Source organism: Brachyhypopomus gauderio, chromosome 18 (genome assembly GCF_052324685.1).
Source record: "Brachyhypopomus gauderio isolate BG-103 chromosome 18, BGAUD_0.2, whole genome shotgun sequence".
Classification (NCBI taxonomy): domain Eukaryota; kingdom Metazoa; phylum Chordata; class Actinopteri; order Gymnotiformes; family Hypopomidae; genus Brachyhypopomus; species Brachyhypopomus gauderio.
The window spans coordinates 18,906,336-18,929,558 of NC_135228.1; the positions used below are offsets into that span (position 1 = coordinate 18,906,336).

At 42.8% G+C, this 23,223-nt stretch overlaps 1 protein-coding gene across 8 annotated transcripts in view; it reads right to left on the minus strand.

Annotated features, from left to right (window-relative positions):
• Window positions 1-23,223, minus strand: part of tnksa (tankyrase, TRF1-interacting ankyrin-related ADP-ribose polymerase a) — a 72,318-nt gene that overhangs the window by 46,547 nt on the left and 2,548 nt on the right. For 6 of the 8 annotated variants that reach the window (XM_076980842.1, XM_076980843.1, XM_076980845.1 and 3 more), the window contains one exon: window positions 18,202-18,297. The exons of the other annotated variants lie outside the window; for them this stretch is intronic. In XM_076980842.1, the coding sequence (XP_076836957.1) occupies window positions 18,202-18,297 (96 nt within the window). The remainder of the gene's footprint in view (window positions 1-18,201; window positions 18,298-23,223) is intronic. 8 annotated transcript variants of the gene reach the window in all.

Here is a 23,223-nt window from a genome sequence, read left to right on the forward strand (position 1 = left end):
TGGCTCCCAACAGTGTCCTACATACACCAATGCAACTGTTTTAGTCTGTCAAACAGGGGCCATTTTGGCAAACAAAGACATTTCCCTCACAAATGCTAAAATAAGCAGCTTTGTTGCTTAGTCTCTGCACCTACAAACTATTTTCTGTGACGCACATTTAGCCACAAATGTGACCTTCCTTGCTAATTACTCTATCCTTCTCTGTGCTCACTTTAAGAGTGTGCAGTCAACTCCGCACACCTCCGGGGCTCAGCTGCTGGGATCTCCCTCACCCAGACGGGCTCCTCACCCAGACGGGCTCCTCAATGCCGCACGCTCAGGTAAAACCGCACGGCCACGTTTGTCGAGGAGAAGAGGCGGCGTAATGCAGGTGCCGTCCTGCTGCAGGAGCAGCCCAGGCTCTGTGATGTAACCCAATCTCTGCTTTAACCAGCGCAGTTCTTCATCCACTTTCGGGCCACACTGAGGTGTGTGTGTGTGTGTGTGTGTGTGAACTTCAGCCACTGCAGTCATTCAGTACCGTCTCCACTTGGAACAATCGGTGTTTGACGATGTTACAAAAGCTACTACAATACAACCCCTGTAATATCATTCCTCTCAGTGATAAACAAGAAGATAAACGCATCGAGCATACACATTTCAACATTTCTATTTTGCTTCCCCATCCTTGTTAAAACTTGGATCATGGATTGATGGATGTACACTTAACACAATAACATTATAGCCTTTACTACCAATGCACTGATCAAAAATGATCTACTTTCACACTTCTAGTAGGGAACAGAGTTGGTTGTAACTAAAGTACTCAGACACAGACACCAGATATCTGTCAGTCATAGCCAAACCAGCTATGAAAATAATGATCTATTCATTTCTGGGCAAATCAGCAGCTTTATTGCCAAAGGTTACTGAAGAAGGCAGCCAGATATGGGCGCTGTATGGGTGATTTCGTCAATTCACCTCGTGGCCAGGAGCACGAGGCCGTATTGCACTGGAAAGTCCAAAAGAAGCCAGTCAATGAGAGATGGATGATGATGCTGACAAGACCTGAAGCTCAAATCAAAGCTCTGGGTGCTGCAATTTAAACAAACATAAGAAATGTACTGTTTTGGATCGCTGACTCCAGTCGGTGAGACTCTGAGACCAGGCGTGGAAGGATCTGAAACCAGAGACATGGTCACAGTTTGCTGAGGGAAAAGGAGACACCTTCTGCCGAGCAGAGAGGCAGGAATTGGACATGCATTCAGCGAGAATGATCCAGCTGAGCCCTTCTCTCCGTGTGGTTTCCCAGGGGAGTTCAGCTGTCAGTCTATTTCAAAAATGCAAATGTGAATTTCATTTCACATTTGTGAAAGAAAAATGGTAAGTCCACGTTTCAGGGAATGTAGATGTTCAGCAAACCTGAGACTTTGAAAGCTTGCCTCAAACATACATAAAATTGCATCTCCCTCATAACAAAACACATGGTTCATAAAATAAGAATAAATCAGAACCAATCATATGAATCACAAATGGTGTCCAAACAAAATCAGTGTATACAATGAACTCCACCGTCACTTCCTCCACGCATATTGATACAATCTGATTACCAGGCTCATTGTTTCTGAGCTCCTCTCCTCTATGCGTTGGCCAAACCTCTGCCAAGCAGCCAGTCTGAGAATCTGCGCAGCCGTGTGTAAAACTAAGCAATTACAGCTGGGTGACAGCAGGCACTGAGGGTAAGAGACAGCACGGGGAGATTAATCACTCTCCATCAAGGTGTTGAAAAACATCAACACGGCCAATTGGCAGGGTGACCGTACCTGAATGTACAGTGTTCATTGTTTATTAATTTTTGTATTGTCGTTTTTGTATTGTTGTTTAGGATGTGAATCATCTGTGGGGGGGAGGCCTGTCATTTCAGGCAGGTGACGTTAAGATGGTCACCTCGGTGACAAAGGGATGGCGTTACACAGAACACAGAAGAAAGGGGAAACGGGCCGGTGACGGCTCGTCACGCGAGACGGAATCTGCGTGTTCTCATGGCAACGCCGAGCGAGACGAATGAGTGCTCGGGGAGGGAGTCGACGCAGGGCAGGAAGCGCTCGTCAGGAAGCCGGCTGAAAGGCAGCCACACCGGCGAGCGGGGAGTCGTCGGCAGTGAGTAGCCAGCGTGCGTCTCGGCTCAGAGCCGCGTGGCTCTGAGATTATACGCCACACACATGCAGACCGCAGCTACCAACACCAGACCTGACTCCAACAGCACGCTTGTACAGCCTCGTAAAACAACAAATATGGATTGAATAGCATAAAATCACTTTTGCAGCCAGAGTTTGAATGATGAGAGTTATTGATGAGAGATATTATAAAAAAAATAACTGAATTTCATCTCTTTGTTTCTGCATCTGGAACATGGGTTTATATATGATGCCTACAGTAGACAGCCAGATAGGCTAAACCTACCCCTGGTCTATAATATAATCTTACGGCAGACGTACAAAAAAGGATTATGTTCCTGTTCATGCTGTAATAAGGTTTATCCTCTTCGTACTGGGTATAAAAAAGACTTACTGGATTATTACAATCCAATGAAATGGAGGCATCACTTAGAGCTGAAAACCATTAGTTCACAAAAACTGGTAATTTGAAGAGAAAAAAAAACTATAAACATTTTCTAAACTCATCTCCATTCTCTTTCTCTATTGCTCAGTTTGAATTAGTTCCCAAGGATGAATGCACAAACAGTGTCCATTTGTAAAAGAGACACCAGGACTGAAGACATCAGTAACCCTTTCAACTCACTGCCGGCCTCATTGAGATTTCTCGTGCTACTTTGCGAGCGTCTCTTTCCGCTGGGCTCCCTCTCCCCTGAGCGGAGCCTGGCTGGGCTGTGCGGGGAGCCGTGGCAGGGTGGGCTTCCTGAGCTGGCAGCACAGAGGGCCCGTTTAAATGGGCTGCCTTTAAAAACCCCTCCTGCTGCAACCCCGTGTACGAGCTTCAGAGGGCCTGGGCCTCTTGCTAATCTGTTCCCGGTCTGTGCCGAGCAGCGCCGGGACCTCGGAGCACCTGCCGGAAGCTGGCAGCGCTCCCATGGCATGCGTGCCCTGCACCCTCAACAACAGTCCAGCTCCCACACACACACAGCCAGCTGTGGAGTCTTACTGTAACATTAGGATTCTACTACTTGCCTTTCTTCTTTATGCATGTGAGGTTCTTTAGAAAGAGGAAAATAAAATTTAAAAAAAGGGGAGGGGGGGGTGTTACACAAATGATGTGCCCACAGTCAGGCGTTAAGAAGCAGCGGGACGTGGTCTGTTTGTGGAAAGCAATCTGCTTTGTCAGAGTGATTTAGCCCAAATGCCAGTGAGCCAGTCCCACAGGGGGCACTGTGAGTCTCTCAGTCTACCCCCCCCCCCCACCTGTAACATACATACACAAACACGCGCACAAAAGAGAGAGAGAACAGCCAGCTCTCTTTCTGAGCTTTTCAGCAAAAACAGCGAGGTGCTATTATGCCTCCCTGTATGCCAATACACTGCACAGCTAATGTTACAGACAGAGACCAACAGGTTCATCACTGACCTCATCTAGAGATAAAACAAAACCCACTAGCCACAAAATTCTGTAATTGTCACTTTATTCTTTGATGGTAGTTTTTTACCCATCTAATACAAGTCAGGTTTATACCTTCAAAAAGCACACAAGAAAATAAAGGCTCAAAGCAAGGTCTTTCACAGGGACTCCTGGTTTTACAGGTTTACATCAGGCTCCAACGTTTGATGATGAAATTCTAATGAAACAGAACAACTGAGAAATGGCACGACAGGGAGCCTCGTTACAAACCAGCGGCCCAAAGTCAGGAAGACAGAGCTGCTGATTACACGGCCTTAACTGGGCTGTGTCCAGTAAGGAGAACAGATCAGTCATCACTCCCGTTAGCAAGCTCCCTCTGAATACCATTAAGCAAAGTAATTAATTGGAGCTAATGTTGTCTAAGATACTCCCTTCTCTAAAATGGCTCTGAGAACTCCCATTATTAAAGCTCCACTGAGTGCTTTATCAGCAAAAATAAATGAGCATTTTTTTTCTTTGTACATGTGTGGCTTTTTTTTTTGGAAACAGAGAGAGACTCGGGAACTATGGCATTTATCAAAGAAAATCCATTGCACTGTGGGACAACAGAAAGATAAGGACTGACAAATGAGGCTTAGAGGATGCATGAAGGCAGTCAGGCCAGTGGAGCAGAGAGGCAGCAGGGTGTGTTTGTGCCTTCTCCCCTTAGTGGGGGAAGCAAGGCCAGCAAGGCGGGCAGGCCAGCAAGGCGGGCAGGCCAGCAAGGCGGGCAGGCCAGCAAGGCGGGCAGGCCAGCAAGGCGGGCAGGCCAGCAAGGCGGGCAGGCCACTGCCCACTCCCAGGCTCCTCGGGCCTTGGCGCTGCTGCTCTGATGTGTAGAGGCAGTCGGTTGCTCTTGCCACTCGAAGCCATCAGTCAATACCGATGTTCACAGCGTAGCGCACGCGTGTAGCATCGGCTCATTGGCCAGATTTTTATTTGCTTGTTTGCTCTGAAGGAGATTATAAAAGTGTTTGCTATCAGTTGTGCCTCTAGAGGACATAACAGATGAGATCAATTAAATGGGTAAATCTCGGTTTTGTTAAGCTCTTGATTCGCAATGAGGATCTTTTAAGTAAATTCATTAGCTTAATTTTATATCTGCTTCTACACAGACCAGAAGGGAGGCTCGTTTTAAAAAACAGTCTATTCAAATCACAGTTTTAAATGCCAAACATTTTCAGATAAAGCTCTCTAGCATCGGGGTTTATAGCAAAAAGCTTCACATAAGCCATATAATTTCTACTCTGCATCTTGCTTCAGAGAGGACGGAGTATTGTTTTTCCCCCTTTAAGAAAATTGCCATTTTCAAATCTAATTTTAACCCTTGCATTTCTAATTTTTTTCTACTTGGAAACTGTCTAGTATCTAGACATCTAGAGCTTATATATTGTTTTTTTTTTGTTCTCTACCAGCTGTACCTTTCTGATGCTCTTATGCGTTTGTAGAACATACCTAAGGACATTTTGAAGAACACACATTCTGTGTGTCATCAATAATAGTCAACAGAGAGCCATATCAAAAAGTAGCTTCCTTTCACAAGGCCAGTGTCTTCATAAGTAATTGTACTGGAAAAAATCTGCAGTGAAATATTACTTGTACTCTTAAGAGATGGAAGAGGTGATATTCAGAGGAAGATATTCCAGAGTGTCAGTGCTGCAACAGAAATGTCATAGTCACCCTTCAACCTCAGTGGAGACCATGGAAAGACCAACAAATGAGGCACAAATGAACATCAAGGTATTTAATGCAGCATATGTTTAAGCTGGCTAGGGATGGATATAGTTAAAAGGATCCGTCTGCGATTTCTAGAGGCATGACTGAAAGCGTCTCTGCTACCACTCTGGGTCTTTTAGCTCTCCATCAAGAAGTGACACACGTACTGCTGGAAACCTGCCCTTAAAACATTATGGAACAAAAACGTCTATATTTTAACAGCGTTCTGCTGCCGCATGAACTCTTGATCCACTGGTTATAGTGGAGAGTAGCATGGAGAGCTTTTCAAAGGGTGCTAAATAGCACATAGCCATATACAGTCTGAGAGGCTTATAGTGCCCACGTTCAGAAAAAAGAATTAATCGCTTGTCCAGTGAGATCTATTGCAACGCATTATGCCCAACAAAACAGGATGGACATGTTGAGGAATGTAATTGATATCATGTCCGTTTTTACTTGGTTTTTGTTGTTGTTTTTCTTTAGTTTAACCAAGGAATCACCACTGGCGAGTTTCAAATAACGAACACCACAAAGGAAGTAGATGGTCAGGATGGAGCCATGTGCCATTACACTAGGGTTGCAGCGGTAACCGGTTTCACGGTATACCACGGTATTAAAATGCACGGTTATCATACCGTGTGCGTTTGCTTATTACCGGTAAAAAGCAAGCCAGCGGAGAAACTGACCCGCGCATGCGCAACTCCGCTCCGGTTCAGCTACTCAGCACACAGCAGTGAGAATGGCAGAAAGTGCATCAGACTTAACACATTTTTTAACAAAAAAAAGCTAAACTAAAATCAGTGGCGAAAATGACGTAATCGCGGTGGCTCCGCCCGTGCGCGAGGGTCTCGCGCACTGTCGATTCGCGAGGTCGTGCACCTCTCGAATTTTGTAACTTTGCGCGCGCTGCACCTCAGCGCTATGAACAAAGTCATGTTTGCAGGATTCATACACGTTTAAAAGGTGGAATTAAAACACTTGTACGTCACTTTAAAGGTCCGTTTCAATATTTCCCAGCACCTTAAACTTAATTAAGTTAAATATTTATACATATACTCGAAATAATTCGCTTTTTCATCACATTATTTAATGGTTGTTTATTTCCAAAACGCCCAATCTTAACGTCTTCACGTTCTCTCATGTTTCGTCCTGGAATTAAGAGGCTCGTATTTGTTAACGTAAGACAAAAGAACTGTGCGGAGTCGCGTGCTACGGTCACTAGTGAAAGTATAAACCTAGCTTTTTATGGTCCTTGCTTTCACTGGATGTGAAAGACGCTATTAATTTACATGCGTTCAAATTCTAACGTACCTGTTTTTGATATGTTAAAACCAGACTCGGTGTGAAAACCTTAAAATAGAAATCTCTATTGTGATGATGTCAGAAATAAATCCTCTCTTCCTGCAGTATCTGGTTATATTCCAACTTGGCAGTACAACGGACGTTTACAACAGTTGTTGATCAGACACTGACCCAGGCTGAGTTTATCAGATATTAAATAATTTAAACTTAAATAATTGTACTGAAATCCATGATTTAGGTTTCTCTAATTTTGCAGTATTTATATAAACATGTGTACAGCTTATTTTTTTAAAGGACACATTTTGTATACAATAGTTCCAGGTTTCTACAATAAATAGTTAATTGAACAAAAATAACTTGTTGTAATTTCTTTAAGGGTCGGTGTATCTTTTAATAATATACAAACTAACTGTGATACCGTGATACCGTGGTATTTTCTGAGACTGTTATCATACCGTGAAAATCTCATACCGTTGCAACCCTACATTACACACAATTCAGTCCTGACCAGGGCATCCATTCCCGGTGTGTTATTACCAGAAATACGGACGTGGACCATCCCATTACATTTTGCTGATTGCTCTTTCTTCAAGCAAGAAATGCCACTACACACCTTCATTTTTGTACTGTTCAAATACTGTTCAAATTAAGTGACTATTGAGATGCTAATAATACACAAGTCATGACGTACGCAAGTGGCTTATATTCATTTAGCCACACTTACGATCTGCTGCTGCAGTCTGAGAGATGAGCTGGAAACCTGCAATGCAAGGCCAGCATTGAAAACGTCTGGGAAACCCAGGCACCCAGTAAGCAGAAAGGATACCTGATTATTGGCATTTAAGACACATGATAACATGCTCTGCCTTTACTATCCGCCACAGCAAAGTTTTTTAATTCATTAAATCAAAACACCCTAAAGAGAGTGAGTCACTGAACAAAAATTAAATAAAGATGAAGACAACACTGCTGTAAAACTGGCCCTAAAATCATTCTTTTGTTTTCAGTATTCATTAACCAGCAGGACAACACAGTTAATAGCAATAAGCAATCAAGCTGCCTCTAGTATAATGCAGGTGCCAATGATGAAAGAACAGGAACAGTCTCCCAGTGGGCTCAGACATTCTGTGCAGTGTTCACACCAAGATTTCCACTGCAAAATAAAAAGCGCCAATTTATATGAACTTCATAATCATAAATAACACACTTTGATAGGTGAGGCCTATATTTAGAGTTTGTTGACAAACACTTTTTAAAGGCAAGCAGAGCTTCTGTACAGACAGAGCACATACTAGGGTTGCAACGGTATGAGATTTTCACGGTATGATAACCATCTCAGAAAATACCGCGGTATCACGGTTATCACGGTACACAATTTGTTACATATATTATTAAAAGATACACTGACCCTTATAGAAATTACAACAAAAGTTTTTTTTGTTCAATGAACTATTTATTGTAGAAACCTGGAACTATTGTATACAAAATGTCTCCTTAAAAAAATAAGCTGTACACCTGTATAAATACTGCAAAATTAGAGAAACCTAAATCATGGATTTCAGTACAATTATTTAAGTTTAAATTATTTAATATCCGATAAACTGAGCCTGGGTCAGTGTCTGATCAACAAATGTTGTAACCGGCCGTTTTACTGCCAAGTTGCAATATAACGTAATACAGGAGAACTGTTTAGTCAGACAGCTATTTGTTGTGAAACCAAGTAGTTAAAATTTCAAGCATTTTCAAGTTTTTTAGCCTAAATTCCAGCACTTTTCAAACCTGAAACAACATTAAAATTCGTCAGGTAAATGTTCATTCCCCTGTTTTTGAGGGGTGTTTCTGTATACTACCACATCGTTCATCATTTCGGACAACACGGCAAATAATCTGACGCGGAAAGTATAAATGCTTCCGCCATTCGCGGATGTTCGCGCTAGGTGTGCGGAGTCACGCGCTATGGTCACTTGTGAAAGTATAAACCTAGCATTTTAAAGTCTTTGCTTTCACTGGGTGTGAAAGACGCCATTAATTTACATGCGTTCATTTAAAAATTCTGACGTGCCTGTCATATGTTAAAACCAGACTCTGTGTGAAAGCCTTAAAATAGAAATCTCTATTGTGAGGATCAGAAGTAAATCCTCTCTTTCTGCAGTATCTGGATTAACAAATATGAGCCTCTTGTAATTCCAGGACGAAACATGAGAGACGTTAAGATTGGGCGTTTAAACAATCATTAAATAATGTGATGAAAAGGCGAATTATTTCGAATCATTACAAGTATATGTATAAATATTTCACTTAAGTTTAACGTGCCGGGAAATATTGAAATGGACCTTGAAAGTGACGTACAAGTGCTTTAATTCCACCTTATAAAGGTGTATGAACCCTGCAAACACGACTTGGTTCATTGCGCTGAGGCGCAGCGCACAAGGCTCTCGCGCAGGGGCAGAGCCACCGCGATTACGTAATTTTCGCTGCTGATTTTAGTTTAGCCTTTTTTTGTTAAAAAATGTGTTAAGTCTGATGCACTTTCTGCCATTCTCACCGCTGTGTGCTGAGTAGCTGAACCGGAGCGGAGTTGCGCATGCGCGGGTCAGTTTCTCCGCTGGCTTGCTTTTTACCGGTAATAAGCAAACGCACACGGTATGATAACCGTGCATTTTCACACCGTGGTATACCGTGAAACCGGTTACCGCTGCAACCCTAGCACATACCTATACATATTGATTATATTACTGATCATTCTCCCTAAACACTTTTGATTACTTGTTAAAGTACTGCATGGTTCACTTGGCAACACTTTAAAAGTAATATTGGGCTAGATTCCATGAATTGAAAAGGAAATGTCAATTGAGGCAGTGAGAGAGTTCACAGCACACAGTACCAGCCTAATGAATTATACTAAACTGCTCCAAGACACTTAACATTTCAGAAATCTTGATTTAGTACAAACCACATTATTTGATGCATTCTCTCACGGAGTTGAATGGCAGGGTAAGGCATTAGTGTTCAGGTTGTAAGCATTAAAAAGGGCAAAATTTGATTCATTTCAAAATTAGTCCCAGTAGTTCCAGGTGTCATACAAGGTTTAAAAATGTCAGAAATAATGGACTGTGAAAAGCAGATCATGATAAAGCAAGAATGCAGTGGTAGTTTATGGCAAGAAATTAAGAACACAACAAATTCTAAATGCACAATATTCTGCTCCAGTCAAATAATGCAAATTTATGCAAATAAATACAATCTCACATATTCACCTGAGGTAATGCATGCACAGTACAAAACATTTCCAGTCGTGCAAATTACAACACAGCAATGTGCAGTGTGTGCATACAAAGTTCATCTGTAGGGGAAAATATTGCTAATATTACTCGTTATACTTTCTAAATAATTACAAAGTTGATCTGTCTAGAATACACCAAATCTTACTCCAAAATCTTTTTCCCCACTAATCTCAATCAAATCATTTCCAAATTGCATGAAACACACAATAATTAAGATTCCAAGGTAAATCAGTGCTACCAAATATAGCTCTATATATATATATATATATATATATATATATATATATATATATATATATATATATATATATATATATATATATATATATATATATATATATATATATATATCAGAGTAATTCCAACATTTCACAGCATTTTCAAACTTGCATTAAAGTTGTCTGAAGTCAAAGTATAACATTCTGGTACTTGGTATGTACATTTAAGAGGAAAATCTTTGACCATTTAGACATAATGATTTAAATATTTTGACTAACGGGAAAAAGAATGACCATCGCCTTCAAGTCTGACTGTGGCTAGGCATAAACCTCTTTGATGGGGTTTGCCTTATGAAATGTTTACATTTTTTATATCAAATGTAACTTTTCCAGAAAAGTTCACTGAAGCATAAAGTCAAATGTTAGCTTTGACTTGCCAGCCTAGAAAGACTGGGAAAGACGAAAGCTAGTAAAGAGCTTAGGCAGTGAGATAAGAACAAAAGCCTAGGGTAACCAAGAAAGTTCATCAGCTAAGCAATATACACCTAAGTGCCATCTCTTACTCCCCTGGGACAGAACCATAGATATCACTTTAAACATACTCGCAAGACAGATGAGACTATGTCCATTTACCTCTGCTAAAACTCTTAAAAAATAATGCAAAAAAGTATAATTCTACATTGCATATTCTCCCTCATTCAAGGGTCAGAAAGTTTGCCATGTGTCAATGTGTTCAAGCACTGACCTTCTATCTATGACCTCTATCTTCTACTATACAGGCACATGTAGAGAATACAGTTTAACATGAACAGAAAACCCCTGAAAAGTATATCCTTCCAGCAAGACCTTTTTCTTTAACCACACACTCACACAAAGATCACAGCTTGTTCTTTCTGTAAGACAGAAACAGTACTTAAAATTGTTTTTTTTACACAATAAAGGAATTTCCTCTAGAAAGTCGGGACATTAAAGGTCTTTGTTAAAGACGTCGGTAAAGTCTCATGTGTAATGACAATTTCTCTGCCTCTGGGGGGAAAACGCAGCTTTGTTGTTTTGTTTTGTGGCAACATGGCACCAAACTTATTTTTATACTTCAAGCATCATCATTTTTTATACAAGCATCATAGGTGACCATTTCAGTTCCACTCAGGAGTCTGTCTTAACACGTGATTCATAAGGTTTGTCAAAAAAAATGTAACCTTACTGAGTTAATAAGTTGTTTTTCAACAGAGTTGAGACTGCCAACTACATTTCATGTCTTTTAGATTCAGACTGTGTTGCAAGTTGAGAAATGGGATTCCATTCAATGTGCAGACTCAAAAAACACCCAAGGTGCTGCTAAACCACCAAACAATAGAGTTTGGGTAAATTGTATTTATTGTTCAAATACAACTTCCACAAATCTGCATTTTCCAAGACAAAAACACAAGACAAACTGCAGCGCTTCAAGTCTGCACCTTCATCTAAAGAGGAGCCCCTCTGAAGGTGAGGCGTTGTAGAAGGACAAGCTGTAGGCCAACAGGCTGCCATGAAGCCGTGCCTCCTGCTCCCCGCCACAGTGTCTGCCCCATAGCACACAGTGGCCCCAACAGTAGAGAAAGGTCATATTAGAATAACATTTAACGTACAACGTTCAGTGCCTCAATTATTATTGAAGGACATTAAACATTATTCATCGGCTTTCGTTTTTAAAACAAAGCTGTTGCATGTCATGTGTGCAAGGTTGTAGTCAGATTAGATAACTACCAATAAACAAAATATGTAGAGCGACAAACTCCCTTTGAATGGATCAAGAATAAACCCAGAGCTGCAGCACGACATGCAGCAGACTGAGCCGGGCGGGACGGCTGAGATTTGCAGTCTCGGGGGGAACAGCAGGAGGAGGCCTCGTGCCTGAGCACTGTGACAGAACACACACTCGCACAAAACACTTGCCTCACCAAAACAGTCTCATTACTCACTGCAGCACAATCTAGTTGTTTGTCTTCCTTCATTTCGCTTTACTTGATATTCTTCTCTTAACCCTAAAACACAAAATTATTTTAATTTGGTCCATCCAAGGTGTTTGGCAGGGCTACAGCAGTAGGTTCCAAATAACAAGCTTGTTAAAACACCAGATCTCAACTCTGCCAATATTGCAAGTGCCATCATTATACATCCATCTGCCATGGCTGACATGCTTTGGTAAAAATAAATAAATTAATTAAAAAATGCTCTAACAAACTGGATTTCAATTCCAAGAGGCTGTAGAGAGCAGGGCTGTGATGCACGTGCCATACCTAGAATTCAGGCCCACGCAGTTTTTGAAATCTCCAAACTTCAGCACCTGAGGGCCAACGTAATCCTTTCCAGTAACTCAGTAGTACCTTCCTTTAAACTTGGCACACCCGAATGAACAATCATCTTGCCTGGAAACTCTCAACACTAGCCAAATTAAAAGCTAAAGGCCCAGAAAGCAATAAATAAATAAAATATGCATGGAGTGTTTAAATGGGCAGAGTGTGCCTACGGAGTAACTGCTTAACTGACACACTCTGACTGTTCAGTGAGACTGAACAGATCTAATACGCATTTAATTTGGGACCGACCATGCACTGCACAAAAATGTAAAGAAGACCGTTACTAATTGAGAATAATGGGGCTCCTCGTCTGCATGTCTCGGGTATCTCAGAAATGTAACAAACCCAAATACAAAAGTGCAATATGTGAAGGTGCTGGATTCTGGATATCAACTCAAGCCTAGAAAATAAAACTCTTGTGTCTATAAAGTAAGAGTTCAGCACCAAGAACCCACAAGAAACGCAGGGTCAGTCTAGACACCGCAGAGTATAAGAGAAATGGATCTATAACAATTACTTGAACCCGAGTAGCTGGAGAAGTGGTACCTATTTACCCACACACACACACACACACACACACACACACACACACACACACACACACACACCCTTTATTGCCAAAAATGTGAAAACCGGCATTTCTCAATTGATATTTGTTATCTGCATTACAAGGAGGCTTACTGAACGGGATGGACTGGGGCATTTTAAGGCTGTTGTAGAGTCCTGGGTTGATTTTTCTAAGGCTATGAGCAATACATTCAAGAGACCCTTATTATTTATATACCTTTTTTTATTTAAGTCTTTAGCAATGTGGCCTCAAATATAAATTCCGGAAAGCAATAATAGAACGTTTGTAATGCCATTCATAATGGAGTCCATAATATGAGCTATGCAGCAATACCATTAACCTTGCTTACTTTCAAGAAGGATCTATTGGGCATTAGACCTAAATCTGCACCGACAAGTACAGCATCTAATTAAACCCCAGTGCGGAGTATCCTCACTCTGTTCTCTGTGGGAGAAAAGGACCTAATACGCATTTAATTTGGGACCGAATGCTTTCACATAGCAGGTGATAAATGAGTAATCATTTTTCTGATGACAACCATCAAAAGTCTGTTTTTGAAGAAAGCACACTTAGCACCTTGTTTAGTGAAATGCAAATGTTCTATATGTTTAAGACCATGCTAATCTATTTTCCGTGTTGGGGCCACATTACAATGTAATGCATTACAGTAATGAGAAGACTTTTTGTGCAATAAAATAAATCTTGTAGTCACATCAGTTACTAACTTAAAAATGGCATTACCTGCATTGTTTCTCTGTAAAAAACAACAACAAATATATATATATACTGAAAGCATGGCAGAGCTAGATGAGGTTGAACGTTTGCACAAATGGATTGAAGTTGTATTGTATCAATTTTGTTTTGTGAAAAGCCAAAATAAAAAGCTTGCAGGTAAAGACCTATGTATCGAAAGAGAGCGATATCCAACCCATCTAGATTTGTATTATGCTTGAAAATTGAAGCTACTTCAGGGGGAGATGAAAAGACCTGTACCAAGATACACTGTCAAGGAAATGCTACAACCATCTCTTGCAGAGTCGCCATAATTTAGACAAATACCGATACCAGTCTCAGTCTAATAAACATGTGCAAATTATTTGGAGACATGTTATGGCAACAAAGAGTCTGAGCTACCCATGTCACCCATGACAGAATTAATTAAGGGGAGTCATACATATGATGTCACTGCCACTGAAACACAACAAGTCCGATCAACATATAAGCTGTCAAAGTCACCACACCAGACACTGATGGGTCTAATTTCATCAAAGCCTTTAGAATGTATGAATGTTACAAACGCAGTTTAAGATTATGATTAAGAGCCTTGGGATAAAGAGGTGGCATTCGCAGAGGCTGGACAAGCTATATTCCTTCATTCAGAAGGGGGAGGTTTGAAATGTGCTTCATGTGATGGAGTTGCCCTCCACCACGATGAACACAAGTATGGACATTGGTTGCAGTCAAAAATCCAGGAAGTGACATCACACCACTCTGGGGTAGGACTATAAAAAGCCTGATGTGAATTGTTTGGGAAGTTTTTTAGCAGTTAATGCTAAAAGTAGCAAGTATCTTGATTGAACTGACAATTGATTTGAGTCTTTTGTGAACCATCACATTTTGTATGTCTTAGTTTGTTCCTGTAAATAGTTTTTCTTGCCTCTATATGGGGATTAAATAAACACCACTACTTCTTTGCACCCTACTTGAACCAGACCCTGTGCCTTGTCTGCCGGTCACTCACACTTCATATACGCTTAACTTTATCAAGTAATGATGTGGAACCAACCAACAGTGAGTTTAGAGACTACAGAAGTGACAGTGGGAACTAATCAGTCCCTGGGACCAAAACCAGCTATTCATCTAGAAGTGGTTCTCAAACTTTTTAGACAAAGTACCACCAACTGTCAAACGAAAAACCTCCACGTACCACCTACTACCCCCCCCCAAAAAAAAAAGAAAAAAAGAAAAAGCTGTTTGGCAAGTTTAAGTTGTTGACGGGGGGGCGGGGGGCGAATGTAAATTGTTACCGGGAGGATGTAAAATAGACACGAATTAAGTATTAGGCTATATCACGATGGTTGGCGCCAGAGCGAACTAGTAACTCATTGAATCATAGATGTGGATCAGAGGTAAATAAACTAGATTTTTTTTGTCGACGTGAGAAATCGGATGTGTGGCGTGTGAAGACGGTCAAATGCGTGTGTCTCACGCATTTGGCAACCCTGCTCATTACACACATATGTTATAATGTAGTTCTCCTGTAGTTCGTGTTGGTAGTGGTTGGTACAGCACAAAAATTCTTCGTGCGACATGCCCTCATACGCATATCGCACGTAAACGAGCAAGTTGTCTAAATCTGCGACATCTAGGGATTCATCTAACTGCAGTGAGAAGCATTTACTCATTTTAATTCTCTCGGTCAATGTTTGTCTGACGTTGTCCACCATTTCATCAATTCTGCGAGTGACCGTGTCGTTTGAAAGATGCACCAGGTCGAACTGTTTAGCGACATTTTCTCCGCACATAATACGAGTAATCCCTTTTAGTTTCTGAATTTCAGGACTTGTCATAATTCTGTTTTAATAAAAAAAATGTGTTGTGTAAAAAAAAAAAAAACCTAAAAGCATCTTTTATTTTCCGAGTTCATCTGGCGTACCACCGCGGGGTGCTTTGCGTACCACCAGTGGTACGCGTACCACAGTTTGAGAACCACTGATCTAGAATATCAGTTAAGGAATAAGTACATTGTTTTCAACTATTTTAAGAATTATAATTGTTTATGTCTCTGTAAAGCACTGTACATTGCATGTATGTATGAATGGTGCTACACAAATAATAAAATCATCATCATCATCATCATCATTAGGGCGGGGTGAAGAAAGAAGCAAAAGAAGCCCACTGTACCCACTGCAGCTAGTTGGTACTCATGCCACGACGCCCTGTATCACATCATTGAGATCCCAATTACAGAGCTGAACCCCACTGACTCTAGACTGGGGCCGAAATGCATCACAGCAAGGAAAAAAGAAATATCAGTTGAGAGACTACCGAAGTACTGCAGAGTACTAAGCCACTCACTGCTTGCATAATGCAAGATAAGAGCTATTATGGCACCCTTTTACCAACACTAGGGATTCTCATGTTTAAAACACTGGCATTGCAGTGTTTGTAATGTAAAACAGGCTTTCCAAGATTACAGCATGCCTAGCTGGTGCAGTTGTACAGGTACGTTTATGTTATGAGGTAAGATGGTGTGAGGCAGATGCAATTTATGCATTTTTATTATTAAAAACTATATTCGTAAGTGTATTCTTATATTTTGTTTTCACAGGCAGTCAAAGGGCGCTTCTCTTCCATATTAAACAGCAAATCTGCTCCTTTGGCAGCTGTCATTTCTCCGGGTTCAAGCAGTGCTGGCGTGAAGATGATGAGGGACAGTGTTGGGTTACTGTTGACTGTGGAGTGTCGTGTCGTGCAAAGCTCTCCATCTCGAGGCCGGATGAGGTTTTTTTTCCCCTCATTTGAAGAGGAAGACACTTCTTACACTGTAGATAATGAAGTAATGGAAGTACTTGAAATCAACTGGATCTGAGATGGATGTACTCAATCACTTTTCCCTCAAAAAGAAAATCTCACTTGAAATACAGCACAGTAACACCATGGAGCGTGCACGTGGAGAGGCTTTTCAAAGTAGTCAGTCTTGGGTTGAGAGAAGCATGCTTCCCACCAAATAATCTGAGATGTTTTGCTATAGAGCTGATCCGTTTCAGAAAAAAAGTGAAATATTAATCCTTTCACAGATTCCACTGACAGATTCGGACAGATCAGTACAACTTTAAAATAGGTTTCTGGTTGTTATTGAGCAACTTTAAGAAATATTTATGCATTTACGAAGGTTGTTTTGATTCTTTCGTCAATTCTAGTCAAGCTCGCACATTTACTGGTTCATATACTTGGAATGCATATGCTGCTTTTGTGTTGGCCCACAATGGAAGGTTTTTATTTTTGAAAATTTTATTGGATTATTTATTTCTATTGCATAAAATATATTAGTGAACTGGACCAAGTACAATGAAATTACATTTAAAACATGCTTTTTTATACTACTGCTTATTTTTGTTTTTAAGAAAAAAAGAACAGAATTGACTACTGTCCATCAACTTTGCACTTTCCATTGGAAAAGACTTGTCTGTAGATTTAAATAGTATATATTTCTATGGGTTTCAGGACATAACTTAGGATTACTAATTACTTCCTGGAAAAAATAACCTCATTACTTCTATGATCATTTTTGGTGAAGTAATAAGTAATCCGTCATGGATTGCTTTTGAGTAACTACCCAACACTGTCTATTCTGGTGTTGGCAATGGCCAAGAGCAAATAAAGCCAGACAGGCAGGCAGTTGCTGGGCTGCGGTTTGTTTCTACACTGCCGCACCCTGAATTGCTCCTTCGCCCCAAGTTGCACTCAATCAAGCTGGGATAAAACTCCCGATGTTCAGGTTATATGTCCTCTCAGATTCTCAATCCACTTATCACTCCATTACTGTTCGCATGTTTTTGCAAGTAGCTCTGGACAGGATTGTGTGCAGAGTCATTAAATGTACTTTATAATGACGGTTATACTGATTGGAACTTGGCTATGATGAAAACAAACGTGTGTGTGTGTGTGTGTGTGTGTGTGTGTGTGTGTGTGTGTGTGTGTATAGACACAAAGAGGCTGAGAAACAGACCGGGATTATTAAGACACTTTTAAGCCGCAAGATAAATTTTCTTGTTGAGAACCATCATACATCAGACGAGCGCACAAGACCTGCCATCTCCCTGTGTGTCATCAACATATTAAGCAGTGAAGATATGATGTAACTGTGAGTAAACAGACGTGGGATGTGTATGAGAACACTGTGTGAAGGATGAGTACAGCAACCTCATTATGTATGAACCTCTGATCTCCGTCCACAAACATGAAGGGGGTCGGGAGACGGGGAGAGAGCAACACACACCTAGAACCCAAACAAACACTGACCATTTTAAAGACAGACAAGTAATAAAGGGGGGATGAAAGCATGCCAGACAGAGAGAGAGAGAGAGAGAGAGAGAGAGAGAGAGACGTACACAGAAAGCGCACGAGAGGGAGAGAGAGCAAGCGGCGAGAGGAGAGGGGCAGCGCTGTGCCGGACTCACCGGTGAGGACGGCCTTGGCGGACGGCTCGGCCAGGTCCAGGGCGGACTTGCCATCGGTGTTGCGGATGTTGTGGTCGGCGCCGTGCTGGAGCAGCACTGTGCAGGGGAAACACAAGCAGTAGCGTAACTCAGGCAGGCAGAGGCTAGCGGCGGGGGCACCACCGCCGGACGCCAGCCCTCGCCCGGGCACGGCGCACATGGCACGGCAGGCGGGCAGCGGCGCGGCGAGCAGCCTGTGCTGGAGGACGCTCGGCGCTGCAGTGAGGCGCGGGGAGAAAGCCCATGTTAGTGGGGGGGTCCGGCTCCGGGAGGGAGCATGTGACTGGAGCTCAGGTATGAGAGCGGAATACCAAACCCTGGGCGTTCTGCCGATCCCTCGCCTCTCGCCAGGTTCCAGGGAGAGGAGGAGAAAGACTGAGTGCGAGTGTGAGCGAGAGATAGAGAGGGAGAGAGAAAGGAGGGGAAGAGACTGAGCCGTTCCGTAGCGCCGTTTAATCTCCCAAAGCCGACTGAGCCGCTCTGAAGGAGCAGCGTCCCTTCTGTGGCCAGCTTCCCCCGCCAGTCTTCACTCCACACACACACACACACACACACACACACACACACACACACACACACACACACACACACACACACACACACAACAGCCCCCTCCCCACCACTGCCCCCGCCTTCAGTTCTAAACACATCTGCACAATCAATAGCACTTACCAAGAGCTGCTTTGTGAGGCCCCCCCCTCCACACACACACACACACACACACACACACACACACACACACACACACACACACACACAGAGGAAGAAGCCACACTGATGCTCTCCGTACAACCCCCCCCCCCCAAAAAAAAAGCTGCTGTGCTCTCAAGGGGGGGAGAAGTCTCACTTTGCAATGTTTTCTTTGTTTGTCGACAAAAGCATGAGCTGGTCCAAAAAACCAACAAAACAAGAACCAAGTAAAGCACCACACATGATTCTGATGTTGGTGGCACTTTCTCAAGAAACATAAATAAACAAAAATAAAAATGCTCGATAAGCTGTGCAATCCTGAAACATGACACGGCATCAAGGATCGGAAGCATCAGCTTAACCTGGATGAATCCATTTATTAAGGAGCAGGACACAAGCAGCAGTGCCATCACTCCAGTGGTTATGGGAGCAGAGGCAGGAAGTGTAGGGGAGATTCAACACTGGTAGAGCGGTGGGCGGGTGGGTCTCTGACAGCTTGGCCCTCTCAGAGGTGGCAGCGTGCTGGAACCGCCTCACTAATCTCCTACGCAGGCCCGCCAACCCACTGGCCAACAAACACACAGGGCACTGAGGAGAAAGCTGGCCGGCTAGCGGCTCCCATAGGTTGCTGTGTCCCCTATGGCCCATGCAACCCAGACCCAGTCCCTCGGTCCCGCCGCCCAGCTCACGGCCCTGCTGTGATTGGTTAGAACGGCATCACCAAAGTGGCTAAAAGTGGGCACAAGAGCAGAAAGTGTGAGAGTAGGAGCGCTCAGGGCAACGCAGCAGTGAAGCTGGGGTTAATGCCCATGAAAACACACGGCCGTCAGCAGGACCGCCTCACACCTACAGCCACAGAAAGTGAGGAAGAGGAGTGAGAACAGCAATTAACCCCCGAATCATTTCAGTTATGATGCACGCCAGAAAGCTCAAAAGAGAAGGAACATTATCCGATTAACTTTAGAGATGCATGTTCTCACACACACACACACACACACTCACACTGGATCAGTCATCGTCAACAGCTCAAGGCTATGACAGACTAGCTGCGTCATTTAATGCATCACAGGCTGGGCTCTGCTGCAGCAGACACTTACTAGTCATCTATCAGCAACCACAGCAGACAACCTACTCTGCAGCACTACTGAGAGACCACCTATTCACCCAGGAGGTTAGACAGGTCTCTAGCACTACCAAGAGACCACCTATTCACCCAGGAGGGTAGACAGGTCTATAGCACTACCAAGAGACCACCTATTCACCCAGGAGGGTAGACAGGTCTGCAGCACTACAGAGAGACCACCTATTCACCCAGGAGGATAGACAGGTCTGCAGCACTACTGAGAGACCACCTATTCACCCAGGAGGGTAGACAGGTCTACAGCACTACTGAGAGACCACCTATTCACCCAGGAGGGTAGATAGGTCTACAGCACTACTGAGAGACCACCTATTCACCCAGGAGGATAGACAGGTCTGCAGCACTACTGAGAGACCACCTATTCACCCAGGAGGCTAGACAGGTCTGCAGCACTTCTGAGACCACCTATTCACCCAGGAGGCTAGACAGGTCTGAAGCACTACTGAGAGACCACCTATTCACCCAGGAGGGTAGACAGGTCTACAGCACTACTGAGACCACCTATTCACCCAGGAGGGTAGACAAGTCTGCAGCACTACTGAGAGACCACCTATTCACCCAGGAGGGTAGACAGGTCTGCAGCACTACTGAGAGACCACCTATTCACCCAGGAGGGTAGACAGGTCTACAGCACTTCTGAGACCACCTATTCACCCAGGAGGCTAGACAGGTCTGCAGCACTACTGAGAGACCACCTATTCACCCAGGAGGGTAGACAGGTCTACAGCACTACTGAGACCACCTATTCACCCAGGAGGGTAGACAAGTCTGCAGCACTACTGAGAGACCACCTATTCACCCAGGAGGGTAGACAGGTCTGCAGCACTACTGAGAGACCACCTATTCACCAAGGAGGGTAGACAGGTCTGCAGCACTACTGAGACCACCTATTCACCCAGGAGGGTAGACAGGTCTGCAGCACTACTGAGACCACCTATTCACCCAGGAGAGTAGACAGGTCTACAGCACTACAGAGAGACCCTTATTCACCCAGGAGTGTGGCCAAGTCTACAGCACTACAGAAAGACCACCTATTCCCCCAGGGGGGTGGACAGGTCTACAGCACTACTGAGAGACCACCTATTCACCCAGGAGGGTGGACAGGTCTATAGCACTACCAAGAGACCACCTATTCACCCAGGAGGGTAGACAGGTCTACAGCACTACAGAGAGACCACCTATTCACCCAGGAGCGTGGCCAGGTCTACAGCACTACAGAAAGACCACCTATTCACCCAGTGGGGTGGACAGGTCTACAGCACTACTGAGAGTCCACCTATTCACCTAGGAGGGTGGACAGGTCTATAACACTACAGAGAGACCACCTATTCACCCAGGAGTGTATAGGTACGCAGCAGTATAGAGAGACCTGCTATTCACCCAGGAGTGTACAGGTCTGCAGCCGTTTAGAGAGACCACCTATTCACCCAGGAGTGTATAGGTCTGCAGCAGTATAGAGGGACCACCTATTCACCCAGGAGTAAATGAAGATGAAGCCAGTCAGGTCCACAGCAAAGGTGGGGGCGGGGGGAGCCATTATCCATCTTTTCAGCAAGGAATGACAGCGAACAACCTCCTGTGGCATCTTGTTGATGGGATACAGAAATGGCTGGAGAGTAACGGCGACCCCAATTATCTGGCTGTAGGAAGACTACTTATGCATTTTGATCAGAAGACAGAGTGATGAAACCTAGGAGAGGCATACAGAATGAGAATCTGACAGCTTATATCTGGAGGCAGCTGGGTACCTTAATGTAATAACAGCTTAAGTGTTAAAAAAAAGGGGTAATTTAGAAGCATACCTTCTATGTGACTTGAATACTTTAGTTAACACAAACTAGCTTATTTATTTAACTATAATTTCATTGTTAGTCTACAAATTTTTTCCATGGGCTTACAAAGAATATAAAACAACTTACTTTTATCATCTGTCACCAAACCGCAAAAACATTTTTTCTAATTACAGTGTTGTTCAAAGATGATCCATTTATATTCCACATTCAGTTTGAGCACAGCATCCCATGGCTGATCTACAAATGTACAGGCACAGTAAATTTGACCAAGTCTGCAGCTTTGCTCATTACCCTGCAAGCGCCTCAGTTTCTCGTGATGCATGTTAATGCTGCTTTTGACAGCTGTACAGAATACCTGAGAAATATCTGCTTTAAAACTGTTACCTTCCAATCCAAGCACTGCCTCCACAGAACATCTCATTCAATTCAGCTTCAACTTTTTGTCCCAGTCTGATACCAGTCAACAGCAGATGTTGTTGGTTTACTAAGTTAAAATAAGTTGGCTACTTCCAGATCTTTTCAAACCAATGCTTTTACAGTGCTATCACAGGAGATTGTGAAGCACAAAAGAGGAGCACAGTATTTTAATCACAAACGCACTAACATGAAACAATTTTAAGAGTAGAATTTCTTCTAGCTCACATTTTGTGATCATGTTAAAATAAAGTGTCAGAAAATGTATTCAAACAGACAAAAACTGGTTTGCAAATTGCCATGTTAAGACAGCCATGTTCCTTTGGGGGCTGAATATAGATCTTTCTGATGCAGCAAATAATCACAGAGACAAGACGGAACAAAGATTTACTGTCTCAATTCTCTGCATGTGGTGGACAGCCAACGAGACTTACGCAGCTCAATTACAGTGAGAGATTATGCCGTACTCAGCCGTCACTGAGGAAATAATAACCACTAGGTTCATTAAGATTAACATTTTAGCACTCGCATATCATACTTATGCAAATTACTGAGCACAAATGACAGCAGTAGAGGTCATCTCTGCATTACTAAGCAGCGCTCTGCCGGCTCTGTCTAAAGCACACCGATGAGAAGCTGTGTTTGTTAGCCTTCTAATCCTTCAACTTTCAAGCTGACAAAATTGCTTTTGCCTAAGCATTTAATTCTAAAAAATAATCAGAACCTTATTACGAATTGCCAACCAGAAAGATCTGAAATTTTGGGAATTATACAGAGAAAACACTTTGAGAAACACCCTTTTTGCTCCCATGTGAAAGTATTTTTAAACGTGAAAACTGACGTTTCACCTGTGGCTACATTTGAATCAGGCTTTGTTGGTTTCTACCGCTGCTAACGTAGCAAGTAGCCTGTACAAAACTCACAGCAGACACTTGTGTGTCAACA